The following is a 15897-nucleotide window of genomic DNA, read 5'->3' on the forward strand; positions in this document are numbered from 1 at the left end:
TAGGTTTAAACTTTAGTAGATGCTCAAAATAAGGCGCAAAGACATTAATGGATTTTGAACTTGCAAGGACTGAGAGAAGCGCTCTCAGATAAGAAACATTCCATCCCTTCCTAAAGCTCTCCTCTGAGTTTGCTCTTTTTATTAAATCCTCATGGTTACAAAAAACAGACCAAGCCTTGAGGTTGTGGTAAACAAGGAACAGCAACACGATTGGCTAATAGCGCCAAGAATGAAATAGTGAGAACGAGTCCAAATAAGGAACTGGCTTACCAAGAATTCTCCTTTGCACTCGTCCAATAGTAACAAACCTTTCAGAGTGATAAATATAACTTGTACAGTAAATCAGTTGAAAACAAGTCAAACATGGTCACACTTTTTGTTTGTTTAGGCATGTCTGAGCACAAATAAACATTTCTTAGAAATTTCCAAGCTTTTAGTGGTTTATCCCAGTGATACTGTCCTTTTTTCAAATTATTATTGTTTTTATTGTTGGTGATAGGATAGAATTTGTTCTAATTTGAAGGATACCATTCTATTTTTAAGTCATGATAAAAGACATTTTTGGGCCGTGGACATGAGTAAAAAAATCTTTATTAAAAACAAATATGGCTTGCATGTTTCACTTGTCCTCAGAGAACAATTGTGTTAAGTAGTTAATAGCAATTAATGGTTTTTGGGTTTCAATTTTTTTAGTTTTTTTTTGATAATTGCTGAATTTTCACATTATATTATGAATATTATTATTAAAATTAGTATGTAACAAATTTCTGTGCTGAGCGTCTGCATGTGCTCATTGAGGCATGCAATTCTCTTGCCTCATGGCAGAGTGCGATAGTGAGACAAAAGATTCCGATTTAGCTCAGTGCAAAACAAGAAGTAATGACAGTTTTTGTAAGCTAGCAACAAAGTTAAGCCATCCAGTAATGGTTTTCTAATTGCAGGGACTTTTTCATAATGAAGGATTACATATTTATCGATACTTTTATTCAAAAGGAGCAGCGTCTAGACTTCATTTATAAGTCAAACGATAAAATGTTTTTTTTCTATTCTACAATTTAGATTGCTTTCTTGCTTAGCCAATTAAATGATGAATAAAATGTAGGTTTATTTGTAAATGTGACTTCATTAGACAGAACCTCGCTGCATGTGGTCATAATCCAAATCCAGCATTCGGACACTTTTGTAAAAAAAATGTTAAAAATAAGCTCTAGCTTTGCTTGATTCAAAAATCAACTGTCAAATTATTTCTCCTATTTCAACAAAAGGTTCAAATTTGAATTAATTGAATATGATGCTTAACCGTACCCTAAATATGAAAATAAATGGTACACATGAAATAAAGAAGCATTGCTGTGGGTTTGTATGTCGCCCAAAATTGAATTGAGTCTCCGTACTTCCTTTAATTGAAATTCATCCAATGGAGTCAATTCAGCCCTGATCCATAACTTTTGAAGTCTTGAAAACTGAGCGCTGAGCTGCCTCACTTCTAGTTTTTTTTAAGCTAGTCATCAAAGTGAAGAAATCCCATGTTGTACTTTGATGTGCTTAGCAAGAGTTTTGACTCGCGTCTCATTACAGAGATAATTAATAGTTTAATTAGCACACATTCAAAGCAATTCGCAGCATCGCACCCACGCACACCCAAAAAAAAAATTAACGAGATTCTCTTGAATTATCAAATCGATTCAGCGTAATTCAGTTCTAAAGACCTGATGGATCATCATCAAAAGCCACAAAACTGCTGATGTTCTGTTCCGAACCACTCTTAGTGATTGAGCTAACGCAGCATTGCACTTAAAGACGCAATGGCAAATATGTGGAAATTGCAATTACATAGCGAAATTCATTTAATTTCCTTAAACCTAAGGGACAGTGTGTATTATTTGACCAGTAGATGTCACTGTATGGTGCAGTGCAGAGGTCGGTTACCTATTGGAAGCGGAGAAGTTATTTTTGTTACTAATTCGATAGATAGGTAGATACTTTATTCATTACTTTATTTAATTAGCACGAAAGGCTACCAGTTGGCTATGCATTACTAAAATTGCATGTTATTACTATGTTAGTACTATGTTATTACTATGTTATTACCGGGTTGTCATTATTAGAAGTTGAACAAAGCTCAGTCAACCACAATACATCATGTGAGTTAGAAATCAAATTTCCAAGAAAATCACAATGACCCATGACATATTTTCTAGGACCAGTCTTCAAGATACTCATGTGCCCCTGGGCAAAATCAAACTGTTTTCTATTTGTTCTCTCTCTCTCTCTCAGTCAGTAAGTCTGCAAGTCCGCTCTAATGAAGGCTGCCAAAAACAAGAGGGAAAAAAAAAGGTTTCACGTTTCGCAGGTGGTCCTGGGACCCAATAACTGCATAAACCAAAAGACCTCTGTACGTTCATTTCTTAGACGCCATCCAACAAACTTCTTTATCTTCTCTCATTTTTAAGCAGGCTTATTTTATCTTTCTTCGTTTGAGGCGAGGTCTATCAAGTCGGACTACCCAAAAACATTGCAACAATTGCAAGCATTAACAAGCACTTCATGTAAAATTCAAGCATTTTTCAAACGTTGAAAAAGCAACATTGAAATTCAAGCATTTTCAAGGATTTTAGGCAGCCATACAAATCCTATGCAGAAGTGGAAATATTTTCTTGATTTGAGTTGCTGCTTGTAATTAAGGCGTGATGGTGGGTCCTATAGGCAGACGCTCCTCTAATTACAAGCACCGGCACATACGAACATTTTTTTGGGATGCCGAAAAAAATCTGGACATTGCAAGTTAGATTTCACATTGTACACCTTTTTCCGAGTACAGGACAGTACTGAAGTGCTTTTTTCCGCCGCTACCGGCATGTGAAGCTGTGAGAGGTCACCCAGCATCCACCCCGAAGAAGAAATCAGGCTTTCTCTTCCTAGTTCATGTGTAAACATTCTATCCTGTATCTCCAGCGCACTAAGAACTTTGACATTATTATTGTTTCATATCTCGTGCATACATTCAATATGGTTGGTGTAAAGTGTAAAGAAGAGGCGAGCCGTTTCATTTGAAATTAAAGTGGAATAAGGAAGTTTGATGCGGTTGAGAAAATGGTTGGATCGCTTTTTTTCGGCCACTTTCTACCACAGAGGAGGAAGTCGCCTCACTGTTAAAGCTCATCTTCCAAAAGTAAGTTAAACTTAACTTTTTATCTTTATGGAGCATATTATTTTATCAAATGTTTATTTTTTTGTACAAAACAATACAGGTTGCTTATACAAGCCTTAAGAATCCTTGTGTAAACCTTAAACGTACAGAATATAGCACCGAAGCAACTTACGAACAAATTCAAATCGTTTGTAAGTAGGGGAGTGTCTGTACTGTCTTAAAGCAAGCAATTGTTCCCAGTGGTTAGAGAAAAAAAAACCACATTAGCATTATGAAGACAAGCAATTATCACCCCAAAGCTGTTCAGCATTTCCATCCGGCAGAATCTGAGGGATCGTTTAAAAGCGGCTTCGTAGGCGAAAGCGTTAAGACAGAAGATCAAAGTCTTGGAATGTTTAACACGCTGAAGAGTGGAAGCTTCGAACCGATGCCTGTTGTTCTTATCCTGAAACAATAGTATGTCTTTCAGCATGGGAGACGGCCAACAGCAAAGTAAAGCCTCTGTTTCATGCCCCCACCTCCTCCTTCTCACTCAGCCGCTCTCTCAACTTGCAGTTTTATGTTCGCGAACAACAATTTACAGCAGGCAAATTTCATTTCCCTCACGCAAATCCGATCGCCTGTTATCCTGTACATTGCATTAGGGGCCTAATCTTTCTTTTCTCTTCCCCGGGAGAAGAAAGGAGCGCCTTCATGATTAACCCACTTTACAGCAATAAATAAACGCATCATCCCGTAATGTACAGCAGATTTAATTTGAAGGCCAGAACGCTCAAATCGCTGAAATGTAATGGAAAACTAACACAATGCCGACTCCGACGGACGCCTCGGGATTTAATTTGAATGCACCGGGTTTTTTTTTTTCTTCTCGTCTTTTAGATGGATTTTTTCCCCAATTCGCCCTCAGAAAACACACGAAAAGTGAAAACTAAACCATATCAGTTTGTGCTAATGGAAAAGAATAGTTTGATTTAATTAGCATAAAAAACATCCCTTTTGTACTAGCTTGGTCACATGTAGCCCATGTTGCTTTTGGTTTCCCAGCGTTGTTTTGCTTCGAACCTGAAAAACAGACACAAATGAAAATACATTTCAAAACAAACAATTTGCAGATTCAATGGAAATATCAGACAGAGCAGGGCGGTATAGTTCCCCCCAAAATCTTGATATTTATCAGCCAGTCTAGGTAATTACGATGTATTACTGCTGTATACAATACTGTTTATTAAAAAACAAACACACAATCACAATTTTTAATTAAATGCCACAAGTGAATTCCCTCCCTAAATTTTACGAATTAGCAAATTTTCAAAATAATGAATTAATCGTAGTGTCGCGAGGCTGCTGCAGCCCATCCCAGCCATCCCAGGCAGTGGGCAGGGGACACCCTGAACTGGTTGCCAGCCAGTTGCAGGGCACACAGGGACAGACAACTCACTCATTCACACCTAGGGGCAATTTGGACCAGCCAATTTACCTGCCATGCATGTTTTTGGAAAGTGGGAGGAAAACGGAGTGCCCGGAGGAAACCCACGTAAGCACAAGGAGAACATGCAAACTCCACACAGGAAGGTTCAATATCATGACCTCAGAATTGCGCTGTACACAAGCTAACCACTGCCCCGCCATGCTGCTAAATTAATCATATTAATTAGATTAATTGAGGACCCCTACAAACTCATTATATACTCAAACACCACAAAAACTGGTTAAAATGAATGAAATTAAAATCCAAAATTCTTAGCCCAAATTTCACAATTCAGAAGATTTTCAACTTGACATTTTTTAGATTCATTGCGAAGCCCCACTGTCATTTATAATTAGATTTAACATAAAGTTGTGCAGCTACCCATAACTTGTATTTATTTAACTGTATTTACCTGACTAAAAGGCACATTGTTATATCTTAGATGCAGCTTATAGTCTGGAAAATATGGAAAATATATTCCAATGATCTTGCTAAAATAGAGATTAATGTTCTGTGAAATGAAAGAGTTGATCACTTATGTAAATAAGATAATTCTGTGTTGTTGCTTGAATTTTCAAAAATTTAAGACATTAATTCCTACACTGAATTTTCCATTTTTTTAAAATGTTCAAATTGACACTTATTAAAATGATAAATTAATTTTATTAGATGATTCAGAGCCCTCATTTTGATCTGTTTTAATGGACATGCTGTACTACTCAGCCACACTTTGATTGAATAAGTATTTGAACACCGTGCTATTTCTCCCACATAAAAATCATGGAGGGGTCTGAAATTGTCATCATAGGTGCATGTCCACTGTGAGAGAGATAAACTAAAAAGAAACATCCAGAAATCACAATGCATGATTTTTTTAACGATTTGTTGTCATGTCCTGCACGGTTGTATTGGCGCCCAGATGGCCCCACCCCTTGACACCGGCTGACCTGCATTTCCTGACTACTCCTATGGGTACTTTGGAACTGCCCTTTGCCAGATCGTTGTTTACCCTTGTTGAAAACCTGTTCATGCCTGTTTGATACCTGTTTATTCTTGTTGTGCTTCTTGGACTTTGTTGCACTTCAGTGTAACATTCTGAGAGATTCCTGCAAGTTCTGTTTAATCCCGTTAAATGCCTATTCTGTAGTTTTGCCCGCATTTGAGCCTGCTTTGTTTTGTTTTTGGTCCGTTTGTGTGTTTGACAACTTTTCTTTCTCAATTAAAGTGACAGATCGTCTACGCAAATGAGTTCCTACTTCCTGCTTCCCGACCCGCTTCGTGACAGTCCCGTTCCGTTTCATGACATTTGTTTGTGTGATACAGCTGCAAATAAGTATTCAAACACCTGTGGATCATTTAGAATTCTAACCCTGAAAGACCTGTTAGTCCGCCCATTAGAAGTCCACGTGCACTCCATGTATCATTCTGAAACAGATGCACCTGTTTGAGGTTGTTACAATCAGTACAATCCGTAAGACTTTAGCTTGTAACATGGCGGAGACCAAAGAGCTGCCCAAAGACACCAGAGACAAAATTGTACACCTCCACAAGGCTGGAAAGGGTTACGGAGCAATTGCCAAATAGCTTGGTGAAAAAAGGTCCACTGTTGGAGCAATTATTATAAAATGGAAGAAGCTAAACAAGACGGTCAATCTCAATCGGGCTGGAGCCCCATGCGAGATTTCACCTCTTGGGGTCTCAATGATTCTAAGAAATGAGAGGAATTAGCCCGGAACTATATGACAGGAGAGGGTCACTGACTTGAAAAGAGCTGGGACCACCGTTTCCAGGGTTACCATAGGTAGTACGCTAAAACGTCATGATTTAAAAGCATGCATGTCACGAAGAAGTGGCTCTGTGAGAAGCATATTAGGGTTCTAGCACGGCCCAGCCAGTCTCCAGAACTGAACCCAATTGAAAACCTTTGCAAGGATCTTAAACTCTGTGTTTCTCAGCGACAGCCCATAAACCTGACTGATCTAGAGAAGATCTGTGTGGAGGAGTGGGCTAAGATCCCTTCTGCATTGTGTGCAAACCTAGTGAAATACTACAGGAAACGTTTGACCTCTGTAATAACAAACAAAGGCTGCTGTACCAAATAATAACATTCATTTTCTCAGGTGTCCAAATACTTATTTACAGCTATATCACACAAATAAATCGTTAGAAAATTATGCATTGTGATTTCTGGATTTTTCTTTTTAGTTTATCTCTCTTACAGTGGACATGCATCCACGATAAAAACTTTAGACCCCTCCATGATTTTTAAGTGGGACAAATAGCAAAAAAAGCAGGGTGTTCAAATTCTTAGCTATATATATATATATATATATATATATATATATATATATATATATATATATATATATATATACATACATACAGTATATTACCTCCCATTTCTAAACACAAGGACGTGGGGGCATCACAGATGTGTGGAAAATGATCTGATCAAAGCCACTCCTGCCATCTAGGAGGGATTTTTTAAACTGAAATCATTCACCAAGGCGTGATACTTTCCGATGACCCGTGCCAAATCCTTTACAATAGGTTTTTAAAATAAAACACATTTTGACACTGAGGGACAACCCTTCCGAAGACGTATTTATACATTATGGCATTGATGAATTAAGCAAATTTACAAATTGATGATTTTAAATGAATAAAATGTAATTTATTTATTTTCCAGCCATACTGTCAGCCTATACATGACAGTGACAAATGACTCAAAGGATCCTAACTTCGGCAACTTCCCCCTAACTGCACTTGACACCATAAAAGATGTGATGGCAGACACAAAGACGAGGACAGCTAAGTCGTACCCCCAAGCGATCTGCTTCTTCCTTTTCTTCGCAGCCCTCAAAGCGTCCTCTTCCTGTTTGTGCTGCACATAGTCACGGCAATCAGTGGCTCCGGCAATTTTCACAGCCAGCTAGATAGAAACAGAGGAGAGGCCTGTTGGAGAATCATTCGAAAATAAAAGATGTCTGACTGGAAACTTGCATGTCGCGGTCTCTGCTGCCTCTTCCATTTAGTGGCAGGTTTTGGCATCCACACAGAAAACAGTAGCTTGAGTAACACAAACAGACTGAAATATTGCATCAAATGCAAATGCACAGTTTTCGAGCATTTCCTTTTCTTTTCGAGGATTAATTTGCGTTTAAAATACTCTTAGTTTTGAATGGTTCGTTCCTCAAAGTTTTTTGGTTTAGTCTGGTATACATTCCATTTTAAAAAAAATCATTCAAGCGAGAGTTTTTTTTCAGCTTTTAAATGGACTGTTTGTAAAATGTGGCCAGTAGATGTCCCTATATTGTTTAGTAAGCACACTGTAAAGCGCTTTGGGAAGTCTCGACTTGAAAAGCGCTATATAAATGCAGATCATTTCATTTCATTTCATTACAACCAAAAACGAGTTCTACAAAGCACAAAGAAGAAATACAACTACTGAGACTCAAGGTGATCAAACTACACCACTTTTTGACTTCTCACTTACTTGCCCAGGCTGGTCTGAATTCTCCAGCACGTAAGAAGAATGTTTTGGGGTTTTTGGGTACCTGTAGTAGAAATATTTCAGACAATCATATCAGCTCCCTTGAGGTGAGGCTCATGTTAAGTAAAATAAATACAAATTGCCAAACCTACGAGTATTTATCTACAAATCATGCTTACATGGCAGTGTATGTAGTTTTGCTTGTTATTCAATTTAGCATTGTTTTTTTTTTTTACTACTGGGAGGCACTTAATAATACCAACTGTGCCATTAAGCATACAACTTTCATCAAAAGTTTGTATTTCCTTGTAAATATGGCAGACATGGGACCAAGTCACACATGTGCAAGTCTCAAGTAAGTCTCAAGTCTTCACCTTCAAGTCCCAAGTAAGTCCCAAGTATTTTTTTCTTGGGCAAGTCAAGTCACAAGTCAAGTCCCGAGTCTTAGATTGCCAAGTCCAAGTCAAGTCACAAGTCATAAAAACAGCGACTCGAGTCGACTCGAGTCCAAGTCACTAAGTCTCAAGTCCCCATGTCTGAAATATGGTGCATATTCCTCCAAAAACTATAGAAGTAAATATGGGGGTTCGCTAAAGTTCAGTTCTAGGCCCACTCCATTTGTGACTTTACATGCTTGCTCTTAAGGACATCACCAGGAGACACTGTCAGTTCCCATGGTTGCAATAAAGATACAATGTTGTAAACTGCTTGGTCCCCTGTCTACACAGGGCAAGAAACAAGCACTTTGCTTCTTTCACTATAGAAAAATGAAATAAAAATGTTTGCCTATTTTTTTTAAACAGTTTAGGCGCAACAAGTACCGTATTTTCCGAACTATAAGGCGCACCTAAAAGCCTTTATTTTTTTCAAAAGCTGACCATGCGCCTTATAATACAGAGCGCCTTATATATGGATCAATATTAAGTCGCAAAGTCTTGCAACTAAAGCAAGCAGCCGCCGACTAGATTTTCCCCGATTTATATACCGGCGTTTCATTTCCTAACCAATGTGTCAATCATAATTTGAATCAGTCACTATTGGCTAAAGTTATTCGGAGGTAAAGGGGGCGGATCCTTTTTATCATTTACAGGCTCGCATAGGCTAAAGGGGCGAAACAAAGCCTGCAATTGGCCGAAAAAGATGAATGTATATCACAAGTTGGGTTGCACTATGGCATAGAGAAAACATTTTTTTACTATTCTGTATTTGTAAATATTTTACTCTCCTGGATTTACGACACTCACGGTTGTAAGAAGACCATGGTTACGTATCATTATTGAACGTGATGGCTGCAAGAGAACTTAGGTGAGCTATGCGGCTTTATATTTTCCCGGTATCTTGTTTTAGAACGATCTTGATGTTTCTGTGATGAGTCTGTTTTTAAACTACTGTATTTTCCGCACTATAAGGCGCACCGTGTGATAAGGCGCACCTTCAATGAATAATATATTTTAAAACTTTTTCCATACATAAGGCGCACCACATTATAAGGCGCTACAGTAGAGGCTGTAGTTACGTTATGCAACCATTAGATGGTGCCGCGCTTAAGGGAATGTCAACAAAACAGTCAGATAGGTCAGTCAAACTTCATTAATAGATAACAAACAAGCTTTCCACAACTCCATTCACTCCCAAAATGAATAAACAGCTGTTTTATTATTTTCTCTGAGGTAAAGCATTTTCGTCACGCATCTTTAACATCTTTGAACAACAGCAAGGCATAACATTTTACTTTTCCTCCATTTAGTCAACACGCAAAAAAACGTCTGATACTGGTATGGTAAATTAAACGTTAGTGCAATCGCAATGTAGTGACACTCGTAATGTGCAAAAACAATAACAAGTGCAAAACAATAACGATAAAGCAATAACATAATCAACCATCGATTCATTAATGTTAAACTCTCTTGCTGCTGCTCTATTTCCGTGTTCTACTGCGTGACTGATCGCCTTGAGTTTAAACTCTGCGTTGTAAGCGTGTCTCTTAATAGGAGCCATTTCAGGGTCTTTATACAAACGCACAAATAAAAGAGAATCGTTGTTTAATATTTCCCAGTATGCACAGCGCACTTCTTCTACGCGAAAAATTGAGTCGGTGGCTGCTTACCGTAAGTTGCGAGACCTGTAGCGGCTAAATATTGATCCATATATAAGGCGCACCGGATTATAAGGCGCATAGTCAGCTTTTTTTTTTAAAAGACCGATTTTAGGTGCGCCTTATAGTGCGGAAAATACGGTAAATTCAATTCAAAGTGTTTATTGTCATATGCACAGTAAATAATCCCGTTTCCCTGCACAATTAAATTCTTACTTTGCTGTCCACACAGTTGCCAGCAAAAAATAAAATGGAAACTAAGAAACGTTTGGCATTTCTTGAATCCCAAGACTTTAACCTTCCGAATGATATTTGGAACGATGCATTTGAGTTATTGGTGACATCGTACAGACACCGTTTCCGTACATGTCTGAGACACGTATTTGCTTCTTTGCAAGCTTTCGGAATGTTAAGGGGGTAAAAAGTTTGACTGAAATATCTGACTGTTTTGTCGACGTTCCCATTGTAGCGCCTTATAATCTGGTGCGCCTTATGTATGGAAAATATAGGACCAAAAACTATTTTTTGGGGGTGCGCCCTATAACCCGGTGCCCCTTATAGTGCGGAAAATACGGTAATAAAAATGTCTTGATTTTTTTCTTCAATAGTTATCTACCGTATATACTCACATGTAAGCAGAATTTTGAACTCAGTTTAGAAGCAGTATTACTGGGTCAGCTTAAACTGTATCTGATGCGAGTATATACTGTAACTGATGTACCATTTTAAAATACATGGCTTTAAACAAAAACATATATAGTATATCCAATTAATCGCCAAAAAGTAAAAAAGATATTAGTTCATATCTATAGTATATGTTGGTTGTGACCTAACAGATGAGATTAAGCAAGGGTCTTGTCAATCAGCGCAAGAAACCACTTCTCTGTTTGACATAGGTGAGGCAGTCCCTGAAAACAGAAGTGAAGAGAAGGACCCTGACGGCAAGAGGCAAACATTCAAATCCCAGGGAAGACACGAGTGCATTGTGAAGCAGAATAATCCCAATAACCCCCGTCACACACAGGCATCGGAAACAAAGGGTAAATCCTCCCTCTTCTCTCACTCCTGAGATAGGTTTATTATTCAAGCAGAGGCAAACTTTGATAAACAACTTGGAACTATTTCACCAAACATTGGGGTAATTCTCTGTTAATAGTACCGCACAATCAAACAGGAAAGAAAGTCTTGAGGTAATAAGGAAATGTGCCACCGCAGCACTGCACAAAAAAAAAGGGACATTGAAGGAAAAAAGAAGGAATGTTTCAATTATAATTAAGTGGGATAAACTTTATTAGAAAGACTGAAAGTAAAATATCTCCTAATGCATACTGGGATTAAGCAGGTCAGAGCGAGCAGGCAGGAAAAATTAAACTCTAAAGGCTTTTTATCACTATATTTCAGGAACCAAGGGTGTAAAATGTTCTAATTTGGGATACATTAAAAGCCATAAAGGTCTTTCAAAAAGATTAATGGTACTTTGCTTGGATTTAAGATAAGGGCTGCGGCTGGCTGCGAGTGCTGGGGCTGTGGCGGGGCCCTCAAGGCATTCATCTTTACAGCCACTACAAGATTGGTGAAAATGGCTCAAGGACCTAAGGCGTGAGTACGATGACAGTCCTTTGCCATTTTATAACTTTAAATTCTCCAAATGATGCTTTCTACACTTGCAACCCCAGTTAATTGGCCCTCTTATTAATGATTCCGTTTCCCATTATTAAGCAAGAATATACCTTACAGACACATGCAGCATGTATTTATTGACGGCAAAACAGACGATGTATAATCCGGCACCATTTTATCAATCTAAGACACAGGTGTGAAACAGACGGCCCGCGGGCCTGATTTGGCAACACTCAGAGAAGCGCAAGAGAAAAACAAGCTGCAGGTTTAAATATGTCAACTTGATGTTGCCAAAGCCAGGTGCCTCTCACAAAGACACTGTACTTGAATTTATTTTTCTCTCTCTCTATCTCTCTCTTTTTCTTTTTCACTCCTTTTCTTCCACTCTTTCACTCTCTGTGTCTCTCTTTTTCTCTTCCTTTGTTGCTCTTTGTCTCTTTCTCTCTCTGTGTCTTTTAACCTCTTTTGCTCTAACTTCCTTTTTTTCTTTTCTCTCTTTTCTCTTTCTCTCTTCATACCCTTTGCGCTTTCTTTTCTCTTTTCTCTCCTTCTGTCTTTATGTTTCTCTTTGGATTTCTTTTTTCCTCTCCCTTTCTTTTCCTCCTCTCTCACGACTTTTTATCTTTTGTTTCTCACGCTCTCTCCCTCTCTCTCTTTTTCTTTCTTTGTCCCACCCTCTCTCCTTTTCCCTCCCTCTTTCTATTATTTCTTTATCTATTTTTCTTTCCCTTTAATCTAAAAGTCCCGCCCCCGACAGAAGGATTGTTCTATCGTGTGGACCCCGAGTTAAAATGAGTTTGACACCCCTGATCTAAGAAGACGTCTGCTACCAATTACTAAAACGTTTTGGATTACAGCCAAAATGGGAAAAATAAGATTGGTCTAACAAAAAACAGGTTTTTATTATTGTATTTTTCCTCTACACAAATTGTTATATGGCGTAAACAATTTGAATTGATCAAAAAACATAAAATATGGGGAAAACTGTCAGGACCAGAACGGAAACAGGACCCAATTGCTTAGTTTTATTAAGGGAAGGGGAAAGGCTGCGCCCACAATCCGGTGTTCGCTGGACGGGGGCAGCACGTCGCTCTCGTACTCGGATTGTGATCCTAACACAGAAGTGGATCTTCCGTAGCAAGCAATGGCGGTGTCAGGGACGGAAAAACTGGTCGGTAGCCGGGACTGGGAGAGTAGACGTAGTCGGGGACAAAACAGGTCGTAGCCGGAGACAGACGGGAGCCAAAACGGGACTGGTGGGAGTCAGGGTCGAAAAAGGCTTGCCTAGTATGCGCTGAGGTTCGCAGACGGACTGACAACAGGGGACAGACAGGACTGGGTTCAAATTGTGTTACGGAGCCAATCAGAACCCGCGGCGGTTGACGCCAAATGAGCGGGCACACCTGAGTCACATCAGTAATCATGACAAACACGTATAAATTGACAGGTATGCTCTTGCCCTCTTGTTACTGCCATAGATTTGCAAAAAGATGATCTTTTCTTTGATCTTTGTTGGAGTGGCTTCGAAGTGGCAGGGAGATTATATGCGCGCACGCATTTATTAAATTACCGTGTTGACAAATCCAACATCAATACTGGGGCTGTGAAGTGTCATTGTTGGAGTACGATACAAGGATTTAGCATGAAACAAATAAGGTTTCTGTAGAAATACCTTTAAACTACAGACCATACATTTTTTACCATATTTTTACCATATTATTTCTGTATAAATTAAGGAACGTCCTTGCTGGATTGTTAACAGTTTTATACTATACATTTTTGAGTACACATCAGCAAAATATGTACTTTTTACAGCAATAAAGTGTTAATTTTAGTGGGATTACATATGTGAGAACATAGTATTTCCCTGTTAATTTTACCAAAGCATTACTATTATTTTCCACAGTAAAATCATGTGTTTTTTACATACTTTTATACTGGAAATCAAATTTCTGAACCGTTTGGTAATTTAGGCTAATTCTATGTATCTACTACACCGATATACTGGTTTTGATTTTACAGCTTTTTACTGTTGGTAGGTTTTTTTACTGTCAATTAGACAAATATTCCTTACAGTGCAGGAGGACTACAAACGGTTATGTGTAGTGTATTTTCCAGACGATAAGGCGACCTTAAAATTACAGAATTTTCAAGGAATTCAAAAGTGCTCTTTAAAATTTCGTGTGCATTATAGAACAAAACATACGATACATTAGTTCGGAAATGCATAATGACGATTAACTACTTCTACCAGGGTTCGTACACCTTTTTCAAGGTACACTTTTTAAGGACTTTCTAAGCGAATTATCAAATTTCTCTCAGTGGCTTCGCTTTGCCATTGCATTTTTCTTCCCTCATATTTAACGGCAGCTGGCATGAGTTTGTACCGCATTTTCCAATGAAGTGTCATCTCCCCCTACGGGATGCGCTCACGAGGATGGGTGCAAGCTACACCTAAAGAGAGCACTTTGAAATAGGCTTAAGTGCCAAAAATGTGTATCCATTATGGACATTTGTTATGAGCCATGCACTAATAAAGTAGTTTTTTCCAGTGGTAAATTGTAGTAAGAATAATGTCCTCCATATTGCTGTCATTTTCACTAATCACCTATCACAGGAGAGATTAGTCTGAAAAACAAATACAGTGGCTTCCAAAATTTTTGGGCCCCATTGAACTTTTCGACCTTTTGCCACATTTCAGACTTTGAACATCAAGATATAAAACTGTAATTTGTGAAGAATCACAAATAAGTGGAACACACTTTAATGGATATTTTAAACTTTTTTAACAAATAAAAAACAAAAGTGGGTGTGCAAAATTATACAGCCCCTTTACTTTCAGTGCAGCAAACTGTGTCCAGAAGTTCAGTGAGGATCTCTGAATGATTCAATGTTGATCTAAATGACTAACAATGATAAATGGAATCCACCTGTGTGTAATCAAGTCTCTGTATCAATGCACCTGTACTGTAATAGTCTTAGATGTCTGTTCAAAGCACAGAGAGCATTATGAAGAACGAAGAACACACCAGGCAGGTCCGAGATACTGTTGTGGAGAAGTTTAAAGCTGGATTTGGATACAAAAATATTTCCCAAGCTTTAACATCCCAAGGAACACTGTGCAAGCAATAATATTGAAAGGGAAGGAGTATCAGACCACTGCAAATCTACCAAGATCGGGCCGTCCCCCTAAACCTTCAGCTCATCGAAGAAGAAAACTGATCAGAGATACAGCCAAGAGGCCCATGATCACTCTGGATGAAGTGCAGAGGTCTACAGCTGAGGTGGGAGAATCTGTCCATAAGACAACAATCAGTCGTATACTGCACAAATCTGGCCTTTATTGAAGAGTGGTAAGAAAGAAGTCATTTCTTAAAAATATCCACGATAATGTGTCGTTTAAAGTTTGCCACAAGCCACCTGGGAGACACACCAAACATGTGGACGAAGGTGCTCTTGTCAGATGAGACCAAAATTGAACCTTTTGGCAACAATGCAAGACATTATCTTTGGCGTAAAATCAGCACAGCTCTTCACCCTCAACACACTATTCACACAGTCAAACATGGTGGTGGCAGCATCATGGTTTGGGCCTGATTTTCTTCAACAGGGACAGGGAAGATCGTTAAAATTGACAGGACCATTCTGGGAGAAAACCTGATGGAGTCCGCAAAAGACCTGAGACTGGGACAGGGATTTGTCTTCCAACAAGACAATGATCCAAAACATAAAGCAAAAGCTACAATGGAATGGTTCACCAAAACATATCAAGGTGTTAGAAAGGCCAAGTCAAAGTCTAGACCTCAATCCAGATAATCACTGAGCTCGAGCTGTTTTGCAAGGAGGAATGAGCAAAAATATCAGTATCTTGATGTGCAAAACTGAGACATACCCCAGGCAAATTGTAGCTGTAATCGCAGCAAAGGGTGGTGCTGCAAATAATTAACTCAATGGGGCTGAATAATTCTGCACACCCACTTTTTTTGTTTTTTTATTTGTTAAAAAAGTTTAAAATATCCAATAAAGTGTGTTCCACTTCATTATTGTGTCCCACTTGTTGTTAATTCAAG

The 15897-nt window shown here is 38.6% G+C and overlaps 1 protein-coding gene across 2 annotated transcripts in view; it reads right to left on the reverse strand.

Moving 5' to 3' along the window:
• Positions 1-1897: 1897 nt before the first annotated feature.
• The window catches only part of fam204a (family with sequence similarity 204 member A), a 35087-nt gene continuing 21087 nt past the window's right edge, over positions 1898-15897 (reverse strand). For both annotated transcript variants that reach the window (XM_088351861.1, XM_088351860.1), the window contains exons 6-7: positions 7442-7551; positions 1898-4213 (exon numbers count right to left, since the gene is read on the reverse strand). In XM_088351861.1, coding sequence (XP_088207987.1) covers positions 4162-4213; positions 7442-7551 — 162 coding nt within the window. In that variant the 3' untranslated portion in view covers positions 1898-4161. The remainder of the gene's footprint in view (positions 4214-7441; positions 7552-15897) is intronic.

Source organism: Urocampus carinirostris, chromosome 13 (genome assembly GCF_059441175.1).
Source record: "Urocampus carinirostris isolate Australia breed hairy pipefish chromosome 13, RoL_Ucar_1.0, whole genome shotgun sequence".
Taxonomy (NCBI): domain Eukaryota; kingdom Metazoa; phylum Chordata; class Actinopteri; order Syngnathiformes; family Syngnathidae; genus Urocampus; species Urocampus carinirostris.